Here is a 13431-nt window from a genome sequence, read left to right as displayed (position 1 = left end):
ACCTGGGGACCTTAAGTGGGGTAGAGAGTGACTTAAATTGTTGGGAGTTTTTTTGGGGGTCAAATGATTTTCAAAAGCTAAATTGGGAGGGTATAGTGGAGAAAGTGTGCAGCAAGTTGTCTAAATGGAAATGGTTGCTACTTCAGTTGTCCTATAGGGGAAGGATTTTAGTGACCAATAATTTGGTTGCTTCTACTCTGTGGCATAAAATAACTGTTACAGACACCTGCTGGACTTATTGAGGAAATTCAAAGGAAACTTGTGAACTTTTTTTGGTCTGGACAACACTGGATTCGTGCTGCTGCTTTATACCTTCCTGTTCAAGAGGGAGGTCAAGGATTGATAGACATCAGATCCAGAATTATGGCTTTCCGGTTAAAAGCAGCTCAGAGACTGTTGTATCACACGGAAGTATCATGGCTAAAGGCAGCTTCTGCTCTTCTCAGGCGGGTCAGAAGTATGGGATTGGACAAACATTTGTTCTTAATGGAGCTCCAGAATGATGATCGTGTAAATCTTACATCCTTCTATAAGTCAGTTCTGGAGGCATGGAAGGTGTTTACCATTTCACGTTCATCAGATACACATGCTGGATTATGGCTTTCTGAAGAGCCACTTTTTCTTAATAACTTTCTACCTTCAAGACTTATGTCTGGTCCCAGTCTGCATGCATGTTTAACTGCTGCTGGATGCACAAAGTTTTTTGACTATAAGCTCAGAGGAATTGAGTAAAAGGACTGGGATGAGATCTTTGCAGCTGCTGAAACAAGCTACTTCTGAAATGTTTAAGTCTTTGCATATGGATCATAAGACTTTGACAAATGATTCAGTAGCAATTGATCAATGGAGAAAGGGGGTTCCTTATGTTTTCCTCTCTCTTAATGTAACTATTGCTGTGGGAGAATGGCAAGATGACGGGAAGTGTCTTTTGTCTTTTAAAACCCCTCAGCTTGGAGTTTTTGAGGAAGTAGCGAAAAAAAGCCCTCTATATTTCCTATGTGAAGGCATCTAATGCTAATCTTTTGAGTGGACTTCCTTCAACAAAATGGACTGATATTTTTGGAACTATTTCTTCCCCTAGAGGCTGCTGGCGGTCCTTACACAAACGGCCAATTGATAAAAGAACGGGCGACCTTCAGTGGAGGATTGTACATGGGGCGATAGCCACAAACAGATACGTGGTGCATATTGATCCTTCTGTAGGGGTGGGTTGTCCCTTCTGTACAGACGTTGAAACGGTTTTTCATTTATTTGTACAGTATGCTCGGTTAAATGATTTGTTTTCATTTTTATCTCAATGGTTTATTGAAATTGGTGAAGCTTTCTCTTTTGAAATGTTTATATATGGTCCAAAGTATACAGAAAAAAATAAAAAGTCAGTTGATTTTATTGAATGTTTTGTCTTGTACAGCAAAACTTGCTATTTGGAAATCTAGAAAAAATAAGTTGTCAGGACAGAGTTCTCTGGATGTGTTGAAGATCTTCAAAGGCTTGGTGGCGGCTCGGCTTAGAATAGAGCATGCCTATTATAAAATGGTTAAATGTATAGAATTTTTCATGTACATTTGGGGGAAAATGAGGTCCTTTGTACAGTAGATGATGATGATGAATTAATGCTTGCTTTTTAAAATGTTTTCTTGTTTTTATTTATTAATAGTATTTTTTTGTTAGTTTTTTTTTTGTTTGTTGTTTTGTGAGCTTATAATATTATTGTGAACACCTTATTGTTTTAATAAAGGTGTATATAAATTCTCTCTCACTCTCTCTCTCTCTCTCTCTATCTCTCTCTCTATCTCTATCTATCTATCTCCATCCAGCAGAGCAAGGAGCAAAGAGAGACAGTCTGTCACATGCTAGCCTGCTCTCCAGAGCGGCAAGAGACAGACATGTTCTATGCACTGCCTGCTTCTCTCTCTCACTCACACTCACTCACTCACACACACACACACACACACACACACACACACACACACACACACAAACACACGCTCCCTAAACCCACAGCTGGCCAGATGGGCAGGGAGGTGAGCTGTGGACAGCCATGCAAGAATGCTAAGCAAACACACATATATACATGCACACACACACACGGTAACACCTTCACTGTCCGTAGAGAGCCAAAAGGTTCCTGGAACAGCAGGACTACTGAGGTGGCTTCAGTCTACACACGCTATTCACATATCCCTCTCTCTCTCTCTCTCTCTCTCTCTCTGTGTGGGTGTGTGTGTGTTTCTCTCTCTCTCACCCTTCTCCACATTTATTTCTAAATCCCCTCATAGCTGGGTCATGCAGTAGACCTAACGTGTGATGGACAGAGACACACTATGAAATATTCATGGCAGGCTGCGTGAGATGTTTGTGGATCAGGGCCTGTCCAATCAACATACACAACTGAATGAACCCTGCTGCTTGTCCATTGCATGGATTATACTGCCCCTCCTCGAGAACTCTGGGACATGTTATACTGCCCTCTACTGGTGGATTTCATAAATGGAACATACTGCTATCTTAAGAAAATAAGACGTGGATAGCACTGCCCCTAGTTGACATTACAAGTTAAGCAGTCATTGAAAGACAACAAAATCAGAATTTATCTTATTAAATGTTCTTGGTTTTATGGTTTGGTATTATGCACAGTTCATCAGTGCATGCAATTGTATAGAAGGAAATTAGGTTTTGTAATCTATCAAAATGTAAGAACTTTGTTTAACTCTGAAACAACTTTTATTTTCTGCTGAAACAAACAAGGTGAGGCAATAATCTAATCTAATCTAATTTATCTAATCTAATATAATATAATATAATATAATATAATATAATATAATATAATATAATATAATATAATATAATATATTAAAAGGGCTGTCGATTAAATGTGTTAATTTAGTGTGATTTAAACATTTATGAAATTAATAACACTTTCTGACCCATACATAAATACTGTAATAAAAGTACATATTTTCCTACCTTCGGAGCAATTAACTTTTAACCTGACACAGCATCCTTAAAACACGATGTTTATGACGCTGAAAAACATTGAGACGCTTCAGTGTCCTTCTGACGCATATGTACATAAATCGAATAAGAACACATCTTGTGAGAAGAGGACAGATTTACGTGAAATGGGCTGCTTTCGACATGATATGGGAATAAAACCAAAAATATATTGACTTCTAAAGCTATTTTTTATATTGTCTAATCAACGCTTTTCTTGTCTGCCACAATAATATATAATAATATTTAAATCTGAATATATGTATTATTATTTTAATTATTATGTATTATTTACATAATATTTTAATATAATATTTTCAAATAAGAAGGCATTTCTCATTACTTGCGGTTAATTAATCGGCATGTCATGTAATTAACTAGATTAAAAAATGTATCTATGAATGTCATATATAAATGTAAATGTAAAATGTAATATATAATATAATATAATATAATATAAACTATAATATCATAGAGTAACATGTTTCTTTGCTTAATGATGTAATCAGATGTCAATTAAAAATATCAATTCCCACTACATTATTCATTTTCACTCAAAAATATGTCACATTACAGAAGTTAAAGGGATAGTTCACCCAAAAAAATTTCACCCTCATGTTGTCATGTTGCATGCCTTCGCAATAGTTTGCATTCGCACACTGTAACTTTACCATGGTTTTACTACAGTAACCACAGTTTAACCACAGTATTTGTAGTAAAACCATAGTAACTACAAAATTATTCATGGTTAATCTATAGTAAAACCATAGATTTACTATATGGATACAGTATACTGTATTAAAATGCCAAAAAACATGGTTAATTTTCATAGTTATAACAAAATTACTATAGTAAATCCAAGGTTCCAGCCAAAACAAACATGGCTATCCTACTGCAGTCATGGTTACTACAATATTACTATAGTAAAACCATGATTTCCACCAAAAGCTATGGTTATTACAATCTACAATATTACTATAGAAAACCTTTGTTTCTGCCAATAGAACATGGTTACCGCAATCAGGGTTACAACATTATTACTATAGTAAAACCATGGTTTCAGCCAAAAAACTATTGTTATTACAGCCTACAATATTACTATAGTAAAACCATGGTTACCACCAAAAAACATGGTAACAATATGGTTACTATAATATTACTTTAGTAAAACCATGGAAATGGCATTGCAAGGAAACGCTAACTACTGCGAGGAAACGCAAAACTTATTGCAAGGGCAAGCAAAACTATTTCACAATAAAAAAAAATCCTGCCCTGTCCTCTAAGGGGCTCCGTACCATTTACTTTCATTGTATGAAGAAATGAAGCAATTAAAGTGTATGGATGACACTCACTACACGGGTTTAGAACTACACGTGTGTTAGTAGATTAAAGTATTTTCATTTTTGGGTTAACTATCCCTTTAAACGTCTTAAAAATGCAGCTTTACATTGTATTTATACAATATATAAAAAAAATTATACTAAGATTAAACAGTAAAAAGATTGCAAACCTGTAGAAGCAGGTGATACTTAAGAACTCTCTGCATTGGAACAACCAACAGATCTCTCAGAGTAAACTTCCCATTATTGGCTCGCTTGGAACACAACTGAAATTAATAACAAACACAACATATGTTCCTTTCCATACAGCTGTAGATGAATCATTAGAAGTTAATATCCATTATTAAATTGAGAAAATTAGCAAAACAATACATTTGTCCTGTACCGTTCATAACCACCAGAGTGCAGTGTCTGACAGCAAGAAAACCATTATCAAATCTACATCAGTCCTGATAGTGTAAGACAAGGTCTCTACCAGTGAATAAGTTTAACAACGTTTCTAGAAAGATGTTTATCTAATCTTAAATTAGCACCCTGTACCCTGAGGTGTTTCATGACTACAGTGGTAGTGTGTCTTACCTCTAACATCTGCCGGACATCCTCTCTGTTCTTACAAATGTCATCTAAACACGCAATGGCTAACTCCACTTGACTGCAGTATTTTCCATACAGGACAAATCTATAACAGAGATAAACAGATCCATATAGGAAATAGGTGATAGACAAAGTTTGATTCTTTTAAAGAGTTCAGAGGAATAAAGTGATCACCTCTCTTTGTACATTATGAAGATCTGGTACAGGTTACTAGCTTTATGTTGAAGCACAGAATCCTGGACCTCCTTCAGAAGACTTGTGTGCACTTTTACAAGGTCCTGTTACAAAAAGAGAACACGAAATCATTTAAACATCAGAACAAACATTAAAAGTCATATGTTCATGCTAAAATCTGTTATTACACAAAGGTTTTTCACTCACTGGAATATTGATAAACACTTTTTCAATCTCCACACTAGACAGTGACTGTCCCAGAGGCTTCATAAAGAACTGTGGGTTAAACAAAAAAACTAATAATAATTAAATACAAGACTGGCCAGATGGCATTCAAGCTTAATAGTAATATAAACACTCACTGAACCACTATGGAATTTCTTATGAAAATGTACCAGGATTTCACTAGGAACTATAGTATTTTAGTGAAAATGTTGTAGATTCATGTTAGTAGTCTATTAGGGCAGTGAGGAAGTCTACTTTATTTTTATTAAATCTATGGCAGTTGTGTTTATATTTTGTATATGTGCTAACATTTTTCTAACAAAAACCATAGATTGTTTTTATATCAATCTATCTATGTATACAGTGCATTCAGAAAGTATTCAGACACCTTCATTTTTTTCACATTTTGTTGTTGCAGCCTCATGCTAAAATGCTTTAAAAAAAAAATTCTAAACATCAATCTACACTCCATACCCCATAATGACAAAGAAAAACCATATTTTTGATAACTTTGCCAATGTATTAAAGAGAAAAAACTGAAATATCACATTGACATAAGTATTCAGACCCTTAACTCAGTACTTAGTTGAAGCACCTTTGGCAGCGATTACAGCCTCAAGTCTTTTTGGGTATGATGCGACAAGCTTTGCACACCTGGATTTGGGGATATTCTGCCATTCTTCTCTGCAGATCCTCTCAAGCTCTGTCAGGTTGGATGTGGACCGTCGGTGGACAGCCATTTTCAGGTCTCTCCAGAGATGTTCGATTGGATTCAAGTCAAGGCTCTGGCTGGGCCACTCAAGGACATTCACAGAGTTGTCCCTAAGCCACTCTTGCGTTGTCTTGGCCGTGTGTGCTCTCTGGAGCTCAACCAGAGTGAACATCGGGTTCTTGGTCACCTCTCTCACTGAAGCCCTTCTCCCCCGATTGCTCAGTTTGGCCAGACAGCCAGCTCTAGGAAGAGTCCTGATTGTTCCAAACTTCTTCCATTTAAGAATTATGGAGGCCACTGTGGTCTAGGGAACGTTCAGTGCTGCTGAATAATTTTTGTAGCTTTGCCCAGATCTGTGCCTCATTATAATCCTGTCTCTGAGCTCTGCAGGCAGTTCCTTTGACCTCATGGTCTGGTTTTTGCTCTGATATGCATTTTCAGCTGTGAGATCTTATATAGACAGGTGTGTCCCTTTCCAAATTCTGTCCAATCAATTTAATTTGCCACAGGTGGATTCCAATCAAAGTTAAGAAACATCTCAAATATGACCCAGATAAATGGGATTCACCTGAGCTAAATTTCAAGTGGCATAGCAAAGGGTCTGAATACTTATGTCAATGTGATATTTCAGTTTTTTGTTTATAATACATTTGCAAAGTTATCAAAAATCAGTTTTTTTCTTTGTTATTATGGGATATGGAGTGTAGATTAATGTGAAAAAATTATAATTTAAAGCATTTTAACATAAGGCTGCAACATAAAAAAAATAAATGTGAAAAAAATTAAGGGGTCTGAATACTTTCTGAAAGTACTATATATATATATATATATATATATATATATATATATATATATATATATATATATATATATTATGACAGTGGTGGCTAATAACAATAACAAGTTACCACAAGGTTACCATACTAACAATAATTGTAGTAACAATGGTATATTGGTGGAGACCATGATGTTACCATGGTAAAATTATGCATCTGAGACAATATATTTAGACCATTTGTTACATTAGGTCTAACTGTATGGACTATGTGGCAGCAGTTATAAAGAGGCCTCACTTTCTCTATGGAGTCCAGAGTTTCAGTATATTTCTCCTCTGTCTGTTTAATTTCCATCAGACAGCAGCTCCTGATATCTGTCTCAGCCTGTTTCTGCAATTACAATAGCAAAAGATTGGGAGAGACTCCATCAGTAAAGTGTAGGAGGCACTGTATGAGTTATAAATGTATCTACAGTACACTTTTTGTGTGTGTGTGTGGGGGGGGCGGGGGGGGGGGGGGGGGCAGGTTTAAGTGGTTTATGAGGACTTTTTTTAAGGTTACAAACTGGTAATTACAAGGGTATTATGCTATAAATGTGGTTTATGAGGACATTTCTAGTGTCCCCTTCATTTAAATCACTTAAAAAACATACTAAACGATGTTTTATTGAAAATGTAAAAATGCAGACAGTTTTTTGTGAGGGTTAGGTTTAGGGATAGGGTTAGGGGATATAATCTATAGTTTGTACAGTATAAAAATCATTATGTCTATGGAGAGTCCTCATAAAGATAGCTGCACAAACATGTGTGTGTGTGTGTAAAGCGAGGCATTTGAATTGCAGGAACGGGGTAGTTCACCTGTGGTGCTACCAGCTCAACCTTCATCAAGTCTTCATACACCTCTCCACCTTCATCATCATCATACACGCAGTCGTAAAGATCTTCCTCATCTTCAACGCCATTCTCACTGTGACACAAACATCAAACGTCAATATTAACAACGTTTATTCAGTGGCCAGACCAGACAAGAGTGGTTTTCCAGAGGTTCTTGCTTTGGTACACAGACTTGTTTGATGTGATTCAGAAAGTACAGCCAGATGTTTTTGGACCAAACTAAACAACAGATGGAATAGAAAGAGGGAACAGAAAGACAGCTGAGATGACAACATGATGTGTTAAAATACTTGACATATCTGATATACTGTAGAAAAACACCTCTTCTCAAAACTGCTCGCTGGGGCTTTTAAAACGATAATGTTTTCCCTTGTCTGAGTAATACATATGGTAGAATTATCATGGCAGCAAAACCAAGAGCCAAACTTATAGCTGAGTCAGGACTTAAATCCCTCAGATATCTTCTCCAGATGGACATAAAAGAGAAAAGGGGGACCGTATAGAGAGAGAGAGAGACTGAGCTGATCTCTTTTCCTAACCATGTCGGTATTGAATCTATTACAAGAGTCACTGACAAATAAAGTTGTCTGTTTTAAACACATGTGTTGAGTTTGTTTGGCTTAGGTAATTGTCTTTGAGGGTACACAGACCTTATTAGTTCCACAGGTTAAAACATTCAACACACTGTGGACATGGTTCGTTATTTTGCATTAGGGCTGAAACGATTAGTCGACGTTATCGACAACATCGAAAGTAAAAATTGTCGATAAAAAAATGTCTGCTGTCGAATAGTCATTTGATCTCATTTAACACAAAATGAGGTCATTTGATGACACAGGAGAGCAGCACTTCAGCTCGCGCTTGATCGAGGAGAGGAAGAAAGAACAGCTCACAGTTCAGACGCACTCCAACCTTTCCAAACAGATTAAGGTGATGTAGACTGCAAAGTATGAGGGAATTCTAATACAAAATATGTAAATATAGAAGCAGTGTCATCTTGATGTGAAATAAAGCGGAGCCATACCTTGCCTTCCGCTTGAGCAAAACTTGCCTGTCAGAGCGTCTAAAAAGGAAACACCCTGGCATTATATCTTTAATGCATCCTTTATTAAAGATCAAATAATAAGGATGCGGGCTGTACAAATAAGCACACACTCCGAAACTGGCATTTCTCTGTGCGGTTATATGAGTCATGTAAAAAACAGCGCGAGAGAGTTTCAAACTTCTCCCGGCTGATACACTGCTTTGCATGGAGACGCTCATCACTGGCATGCGTTTGCTGCAGCTAAATTGTAACGTGATGGCTCGCGACGTAATGAATCATTATATATGTGTCACGGTGTGTATCTTATCGTGAACAAAATCGGTGATTCAAGCTCTATTAAGAAGAGAGAGTTTGTTTTTGGTGAGTTAAAGATGAATCGAAGTGACCAAAAAGGTGAAAGTGTAGTCTTTGCTCATTACACAAAGCAAAAAAAAAAAAAGAAAAAAGAAAAAAGAAAAAAAGAAAGTTTTAGATATTTTTTTTTTTTTTTTTTTTTTCCAATATAAATATCTAAAACTCCTTACGTACATATACTTTAGGGTCTATACTGCAGAAGAAAAAATTTTTGAAATTTTGAATATAATATTTAATATTTAAATATTTTAAAATATCTAAAAATCCTTAAAACAAGATATATTTACCTGAGAAGCTGCATATAAGATATTTAGACTTGCTTTCAGAGAATGTATCTTGAATATGAGTATATTTTGTCTTTACTGCACCGGCAGAAGTATAAACAAGCGAAGAAATACGCTTATATGCAAAATACACTTTTATTCAAAATACATTCTCTAAAAACATTAGAGAATGTATTTTCTTTAAAAGCATCTCAAGTAAATGTATCTTGTTTTAAGGATTTTTAGATCATTTTAAATGGAAAACAAGACAAAAACGCTTAATAAAGGGATTTTTTTGCAGTGAATTTTTTAATGAATTAAACAATAAAAATCCAAGTATTTTTTCATTGTAATTCAGTGAATGCCATTTAGAGATATTTTTAAAAGATGAATTTATCATCTTTATTGTTAGTAAGCATGTTTAATACAACCTTTTAAGTCAAGGCACAAGCTTAATAGTTGGTTAAGAGCTAAGGGAGTTAATTAACAGAGGTTCGGGAGGAGCATTAATTTTAATCTGACAAATCACAGCCCACGAGTAGCAGTATATAAGCCGCTGCTTACCTGGTTCCTGTGACAACTCTCCTGACATCCCACCTCCACCCCATCTCCACCTATTCTCTAGATCCATTATTTGTCTAAATAAGTAAAGTCCGGGGGTAATCAGGACTCGAGTCGAGTCTCAAGCTCCGAGCCCTCCAGCATACGGACAGTAAGCCAAAGATGCTTACCACTTCAACACAAAATACATTAACATACGAACTACTGAAATGATTAATCAATGCAATAATCGCCCGAATAGTCGAATAATCATTCTAATAATCCTTAGATTATTATTATTATTATTACCATTAGTTGCAGCCCAATTTTGCATTGTGCACATACTGTAAATCTGTTTATTCTAGGTATTTTTGACCAATCTTTTCTGCTTCACTTCAGTATGTCTTTCATTCATGAACTAATCTATTAAGTGAACTAATCGTTCTCATTCACTTCCATTGTTTCATTTTTAAATGAATTTTTGAGCGAATTAGTTGAATCAATGATTCAGTGATTCACTCATTATGCTTTATTCATATATGTCACCACCTACCAGCCTTCATGTAATCTGCAGAAATGGTTACTAAACACATCAGTGAATGAATATAAACAAATCTCTTTGGTGAACGGATTCAAAAGACTCAATGGAATGAATCAAAATCCCTGTAGTCTCTCAGCCTCTAGGTTTGAAAACCCCTGCACTAAAGAAAATACCTGTAATGAGTGTATCTTCTAACTTTTACCTCAGTGAAAAATAAATCACTATAAGTTCTGGGATACATTACTGAATTTAATTTTTCTCCATTTGGTGGCACATTTGCTGAATATTCCTATTATTATGTAAAAAAAAAATGAGGAACACAGTGATGTGTCCTCACATGTTTGTAACAGGTTCAGTTTCACAGAGAGACAGGAACTGGCTTATCACAATTTTCACAATAACCTGCGCTGTTTGACATACATTTGAATGGGAAGCCACTTAATAAAATCCAGTTGTCATATAAGGACAAAAACATAGCCCATATATTTTATTAAAGATAATCCTAAATCCAGTTTAATGACTGATAGGAAATATTTATTGCCATACATATCAATTCCCTTGCCACTGGCAGGTGTGGCAAAAAGTTAATTTTGGACCTTTTGCACAAATGAGTCAACTGTTGACCTACAGTAAGAGCAAACAGTTATAAAATGAATGTGGATAGCATAGATCAGGTAATTTAGTCTTGAAGTAATTTTATGAGAAATATTAGACTTCATATTAAAATCTATGACATTTGATAGTTTGGTGAAAAGCAGGAGACTTAAGCAAAAGTTTCTCAACCTAAAAGGACAGACGGTTCATCCAAAAATGAAAATTCTCTCACCATTTACTCATACTCATACCATCCCAGATGGGTAAGACTTTCTTTTTTCTGCAGAAAACAAACATTTTTTTCAGCTCTGTTGGTCCTTACACTGCAAGTGAATGGTGACCAGACCTTTGAAGCTCCAAAAGTACATAAAGGCCACATAAAAGTAAAAATTAAATAAAAATGAAAGTGGACATTTATAGTGAAAAAGACTTAAATATTGATCTGTTTCTAACCCACATCTATCATTTCGCTTTTGAAGATATGGATTAAACCACTGGAGTCATATAGATTACTTTTATGCGATTATTGGAGCTTTATAGGTCTGATCACCATTCACTTGCATTGTAAGGACAAACAGAGCTGAGATATTCTTCTAAAAATCTTCGTGTATGTTCTGCAGAAGAAAGAAAGTCATACACATCTGGGATGGCATGAGGGTGAGTAAATGATGAGAGAATTTTCATTATTGGGTGAACTTTCACTTTAATCTCATTGATGTCTAGGAGAAACAACTGTTAAAAAAAGAGATCTCATTTGTGAAATGAGTGTTATGAGTGTTTTTCTACATTCAGGTCAGTTTTCCTTTATTGGTAGTGATGTAGCAGTCATGATATAATTTGACAATGTAATTCAGCTAAAACACCACCGCACTCACATAAACTCACATTTACAGTATGCATGCACACATAAACTGACACACTCACAAACAGCAGAAGTGAGTGGTTTACAGTACGTTTGTTGGAATGTAGTGCACACGTCGTAGATCAAATGAGTGAAACAGTTTTGGACCATCCCTGTGAGGTGTGACAAAATCAAACAGTACTGCTGGGCTGTCAATGGTCCTGTAATACACACCTTTACAGATGTGTTTGTTTTTGTCCCATGTCCACAAAAGTGAGAAACCCTATACTACATGGCAGAACTGGGAACGAGAGGACTGAGGCCGAAGGCAAAATCTGACAGCCTATGTCTTAACAGGTTACCATAGCAGTTGTACAGCTGGCCAAGCAGTATCCTGAGAAAATAACCCCAGGTATGAGAATTTGTGCTCTCCACCTACACGAGGATAGTACATGTGTGGCAAACATTATGCCAACCTGAGTGTTGGCTCCTATATCTCTTAAAACAAAATGCAGTGAGTTGAACCGAAGGTTAAAGGGATAGTTCACCCAAAAATGAAAATTCTCTCATCATTTACTCATCCCCATGACTTTCTTTCTTCTGCTGAGCACAAAGATTTTTAAAAGAATATCTCAGCTCTGTAGGTCCTCACAATGCAAGTGAATGAGTACTACAATTTTGGGGAACCAAAATGAACATAAACACAGCATAAAAGTTATCCATATGACTCCAGTGGTTAAATCTATATCTCCAGAAGCGATATTATAGGTATGGGTGGGAAACAGGTCAATATTTAAGACTTTTTTTACTATAACTTCTCCTCCCTGCCCAGTAGGTAGCGATATGAATGAAGAATGCAAATCATTAAAACAAAAGAAGAAGAATGTGAAAGTGAAAGTGGAGATTTATGCAAAAAAGCACTTAAATATTGATCTGTTTTTCACCCACACCAATCATATCTCTTCTGAAGATATGGATTTAACTACTTAACGAGTCATATGGATTACTTTTATGCTGCCCTTTATGTCCTTTTGGAGCTTCAAATTTTGGTACCCATTCACTTGCATTGTATGGACCTACAGAGCTGTGATATTCTTTTTAAAATCTTTGTTTGTGTTCAGCCGAAGAAAGAAAGTCATACACATCTGGGATGGCATTAGGGTGAGTAAATGATGAGAGCATTTTCATTTTTGGGTGAACTATCACTATAAAATATTGTCTTGATTCTACAGTGGACAGGAATATACTGGAAGTAAAATAAAACAAAAGACGTACTCTATCAGATCCTCAAGATGGTTATAAATGTCTTCATCTTCAACACTTTCTTCTGTTGGAAATGGCCTAAAAGAGAGAAAAAGAAAGAGAGAGAGAGAGAGAGAGAGAGAGAGAGAGAGAGAGAGAGAGATAACAACACGTTTTCCATGCTCTTAAAATTGTTATTTTTATTATTTCGTTTTTCTTATTTTTTAAACATACCTTATTCCAGTTTGCTGTGCAATATAAGTATGTGAGAGCTTGGACAATGTGTCCATTACCTGAGAGGGA

The 13431-nt window shown here is 35.8% G+C and overlaps 1 protein-coding gene across 1 annotated transcript in view; it reads right to left on the bottom strand.

Annotated features, from left to right (window-relative positions):
• LOC127431460 (guanine nucleotide exchange factor VAV3-like) overlaps positions 1-13431 on the bottom strand; it is a 113194-nt gene that overhangs the window by 48794 nt on the left and 50969 nt on the right. Inside the window, exons 3-10 of the mRNA XM_051681866.1 lie at positions 13363-13421; positions 13162-13227; positions 7673-7781; positions 7113-7205; positions 5310-5378; positions 5103-5206; positions 4914-5013; positions 4505-4600 (exon numbers count right to left, since the gene is read on the bottom strand). Of these exons, the coding sequence (XP_051537826.1) occupies positions 4505-4600; positions 4914-5013; positions 5103-5206; positions 5310-5378; positions 7113-7205; positions 7673-7781; positions 13162-13227; positions 13363-13421 (696 nt within the window). The remainder of the gene's footprint in view (positions 1-4504; positions 4601-4913; positions 5014-5102; positions 5207-5309; positions 5379-7112; positions 7206-7672; positions 7782-13161; positions 13228-13362; positions 13422-13431) is intronic.

This window comes from Myxocyprinus asiaticus, chromosome 41 (genome assembly GCF_019703515.2).
Source record: "Myxocyprinus asiaticus isolate MX2 ecotype Aquarium Trade chromosome 41, UBuf_Myxa_2, whole genome shotgun sequence".
NCBI classification, from domain to species: domain Eukaryota; kingdom Metazoa; phylum Chordata; class Actinopteri; order Cypriniformes; family Catostomidae; genus Myxocyprinus; species Myxocyprinus asiaticus.
This window is presented reverse-complemented; position numbering and strand designations above follow the sequence as displayed.